General features: G+C 29.8%; 1 protein-coding gene across 1 annotated transcript; it reads right to left on the bottom strand.

The window, feature by feature from the left end:
- Positions 1-596: 596 nt before the first annotated feature.
- On the bottom strand, positions 597-2,817 carry LOC143532359 (protein neprosin-like). The gene is made up of 7 exons (XM_077027427.1): positions 2,617-2,817; positions 2,432-2,518; positions 2,128-2,325; positions 1,647-1,808; positions 1,454-1,507; positions 1,090-1,233; positions 597-990 (listed from the first exon to the last, which is right to left on the bottom strand). The coding sequence occupies exons 1-7, from the start codon at positions 2,815-2,817 to the stop codon at positions 619-621; spliced, it is 1,218 nt and encodes a 405-aa protein (XP_076883542.1). The 3' UTR covers positions 597-618.
- Between the last annotated feature and the right edge of the window lie 1,630 nt (positions 2,818-4,447).

Raw genomic sequence — 4,447 nt, 5'->3', positions numbered from 1 at the left:
CCTGACAGGGCCACCTGCCTTATTGTGTGTGTTTAGTGACTTAGTCTAACGTAAAAATCATTTTCTATAAGTTTAAACCCTTGATAAAACATGATAAAATTAACTATAGTACAAGTATTCCACGCTCATCAGGCACGCGTTGTTTGAACCGTTTTCTCTAGTTGTAATATAATAGAATGCAGGATCATTATTGTATTATCATAGGTTAATCATCGAAGTTATGTTTTTTGATTCAGTTTGTTCGGTTTCACTCGTTTTCATCTTATTTCCCAATTCCGGATCTAGAATACCATTTCTATTGGTATTATTAAGATCTAAACTTATCTGTCATACCATTTCTGTGTAAAACTTGATGAAAATGAGTGAAACTTTGATATATTAATTTTAATATAAGTTATTATATTATTAAGTTTAATAATATAATAAATTTAATACCATTTCGGAAACTTGAATTATACCATTTCGGATCTGTTAATTTTAATACAAGTCTAATTAACAAAAACTTTGATCAAACAATAAAAAAGAAGCTAAGCAACTAACCAATAAATTAGAGGAGAAATGTATTTTATTTAATTGTAAGAAAGAAATGATGGATGCTCAAGATCTACATATATTTTCTTAAGGGCAATTTGGACTATGTCCAGATCCTCCAAAAAATATATAATTACGCCATACATTATTGAACCCACTTTGAACATCATAACAATTGGGTTTCTCGGCTGATGTTTTCAAATTAGAAGCATCAACTAACTGGTTATAGTAGTTAATCACTTCCAAGTTCCTAGCATACGCTGCTTTTTTGTACCCTTCATTAGGGAAGTGGCCACTACCCATTTGAGTTGATGTATGCCCACCCAAGTTCGTCGAAAACACTTCTCCACCATATTCAATCGTCGTTGCATGACCTCGAAGATCTGTGAATAAACTTGCCGGCCAATATCCAATTACTTCATTTCCCACCTTCAACCACCAGTTTGAGCTTTTTGGGTCCTGCAAAGCTCAACATTAAAACATAAACTACAACTATATGTTTTTGTCATTAACATAATCTGGTTACAATATTATGTATTTGTTTTATTAAAAATTTACCTTCCATATCATAAAAGCAACATCGTATTGTTGACCGTTATATGTTGATACTGGATCTATAGCAGCTCCTAGAGATATCCTTGTACTGGTGTGGACAAATCCTGGACAATCCAAGTTGTAGCAACCGGACCAGTACCCATTAGGCTGTAGATTAAGCCATAAGTAGCAATATATGTGACAAATAAATGAATTGTTTTGTTCAATAAATACAAATAAATAATTTTTTTTATCTATTTTAACATAAGTAATAACAGAATACCAAATAATTTGTTCAAAAACAAAATGTTTAATTTTTTGAAACAACCAAAACCATATGACAACTAAATATGAATAGAAAGTGATAATTAAAAAACATATAACTTACAGTCCAGTAAGTAAATAATCTTGGAAGACTATCACGGTTATGACTTGGGTAAGCCTGTCAAAACAAAGAAGATATTAAAATACAAACAATAACACTCCCATTATTAGTTACGGCGTATTCATGCGTGTTCTGTTAAATATTAAATTTTCATGAACTACCCGTATAATATACGAGACTCAAACTAGTAAATTACCTGCCAACCAGCCTCAACAGAGTTGACAGGACGATTTGGAACATCACCTAAAACCCATATTTGTGAAAGGCTAAAATCATCTCCAATAACAATGGGTTTCCATATATTTAAAAGCGCCTTCGCTCCATAAAATTTTCCATTATTTACATACCCAAATGCATGCTGCAACATAAGATATGGTCGTAAGTTTCATCGAGCATTCTAAAATATTAAAAATTCTGAGTTGTCCATTAATAAACGAGTCGTATTCAAGTTGAGTTGTATATATATAATTTATAAGCTACATCCACCAACCTCTTTTCGACATGTCTCAACCCTTGTATGGCATGTATAAGTTATAACCCATTTACACTTGATTAAAACACATTTACAACACAAATAAATACATGTGTAATGTTCAGGTTGGTTATATAATCCTTTTAGTAATCTTCAACACAATAATTGCTTTAGTATAATGATAGCATAAATAAAAAGTGTATACCTCATGGACTGGTGAAGATGGGATGTCTTTTCTACTATATTTCTTTCCAAATTTAGAATTCGAAATAATGTCACTAGCAGTTGTTCTTCTAATCGGAATGGTTCCATTTGGGCATGATTCACCATTCGAATTCCACAATTGCTTGAGTTCTTGGCTATTTCCTGCATCATCATGCCCTTTCGGTAACTCTGGTGGAGTCTGTTTTATATAATTTTATTTTCAAACAAGTAAAGAAATTAAAATATTGTATAAAGCTAAAACCCCTCAAAACCACTATTCATGTGTATATATAACGTAAACATACCAATGGCAATTTTCCTCTTAATTCGGGAATATCAAAAGATGGTTGAAGATGAAATAACATGCAATCTATTATATCACCATCTGGACTCTACCAAAAAAAAAGAAATTATTGTATATAGTACAAATAGAAATAGTAATAAGAACAAGAATAAACCATCAAAACACCAAATGGAGTATAAGAGCTACCTTAATTGATTTAACAAAAGGCTTGTTGATCTTTCTAAGACGAGCATTAATAGACTTCATATTCTTCAACTTGTTGCCTTCTATGGAAGTTCCGTTTTCTTCTCGAAAGTTCTTCGAGGAGAAAACTGGAGAAAATAGTAAGGAAAACAAAAGAAGAACAAAAATGATCGTAAAGATGTCACTACATGAACCAAACTTCATCGTTGTATATTGTTGTGTATTTGGTGCGTGTTTCTTACTTAATTGCAGCTTATTTTCTATCTATTTAAAAAATAACCAAGTTAGAAATAATCAATTCAAGAAAAGGTGTTGTAAAGCTTATTCTAAAATGTTGATAGTTAAACAAATATATATACTATGAGAATATTAATGCAAATGGTTAATTAATGGGGTTTAACGAATTAAATTTCAGTTATAAGAAAATTGATAATTAAATATTTAGTTAAAGGGTTAGGCTAAATGTACCCCCCAGGTTGCTTGTCATAACCCCCCTCCTCTTGAAAAAACCAACTTTCATATTAACCCTTGAAATCATATAATTACCAAATTAGCACAAAAGTAAGGATTTAATATTATTTTTTTTACAAGTTGTGTTTTCTTTTTATGATTTCGAGTTTAGGGTTTTGGGTTTTGGTTTTTGGGGTTCGGGTTTACCGTTTAGGGTTCGGTTTCGGGTTTAGGGTTCGGTTTCGGGTTTAGGGTTTCGGTTTTAGGGTTTAGGGTTCGGTTTAGGGTTTAGGTTCGGTTTCGGGTTTAGGGTTCGGTTTCGGGTTTAGGGTTTCGGGTTTAGGGTTTTTGGTTTATTTTGTAAAATATAAAGTGGTAAAATAAGGATATTATAAATATATATACTATTAAAATTAAAAAAAGATATTATAAATATTTATAATATTAATATTAAAAATATTAATATTAAAAAAATAAATTAATAGTAATACTTGATAGTTTTTAATTTGATATATGTAGTGAAGGTTATTAAATGAAAGTAATGTTGTAGGGACTAATATGTATATAAATGATGTCAAGAGCTAATTGTAATTTATGTAATAAGTTCAGGGGAGAGTATATTTAGTAAAAATGGAGTAAGGGGGATATGTTTAGCAACACCCATAGTTAAATTGTGTAGGAGAGTAAATGCATGATTACTTCTCCATTAAACATAAAGAGATGAATAAAACTTCCAGCGTAAATAATAATAATATGATATAACGTAATTTAGTAAGTATTTTATTTCCCAACTGAAGCCTATGTTGTAACAGCAATATGATTTCACAACTGTTAATCCGTTTTATGTTAGTCATGTAGTTAATTCATTAAATCAATACCTTATGAATTGATAACTTATTTGGAATGAAATTCGATGATTAATTTTATTAGTACTTAACTAGATTAGTTACCTGTGTATTACACAGACTGAAAAATAATATAATGTCAATAAAATTTGTTTATATATTCGATACAAGTTATATGTGAAATCAAACATAAAGTATATATATGTAATAGCATATGAAACAATAATAATCTTTTAAAGACAATCCATAATACCAAACAATGTAGTAAGGTCTAACAATTCTCATAAATGAAATTATATTTTACACTAAATATAATAGTGACGAAGAATTAAAACATAAATTAATTGTTCATAAAGAAAATAATTCAATGGAGAAAGTTTCCAACGGATTTGAAAGTACCGGTTGTTTCAACAAACTTGTTTTGAACCAATATGAAAAATGAATTCGACTTTTAAGTTAGAAAATATTATCATTTAAAATAACCCGTTTCGACTCAAAACTATTCTGATCATAACTCTTTTTTACCCTTTCATTTTGAC

Source organism: Bidens hawaiensis, unplaced genomic scaffold (genome assembly GCF_021521415.1).
Source record: "Bidens hawaiensis isolate Kalapana, Puna unplaced genomic scaffold, B.hawaiensis_p1.1 tig00009444_1, whole genome shotgun sequence".
Taxonomy (NCBI): Eukaryota; Viridiplantae; Streptophyta; class Magnoliopsida; order Asterales; family Asteraceae; genus Bidens; species Bidens hawaiensis.
This window is presented reverse-complemented; position numbering and strand designations above follow the sequence as displayed.

Coding starts and splice junctions, on each gene's coding strand:
- LOC143532359 (XM_077027427.1), bottom strand. CDS start 2,817: ATGAAGTTTGGTTCATGTAGTGACATCTTTACGATCATTTTTGTTCTT. Junction 1,508..1,646: donor CTGTTGAGGCTGGTTGGCAG/GTAATTTACTAG, acceptor TTGTTTTGACAG/GCTTACCCAAGTCATAACCG. Junction 1,234..1,453: donor GATTATTTACTTACTGGACT/GTAAGTTATATG, acceptor CTTAATCTACAG/CCTAATGGGTACTGGTCCGG.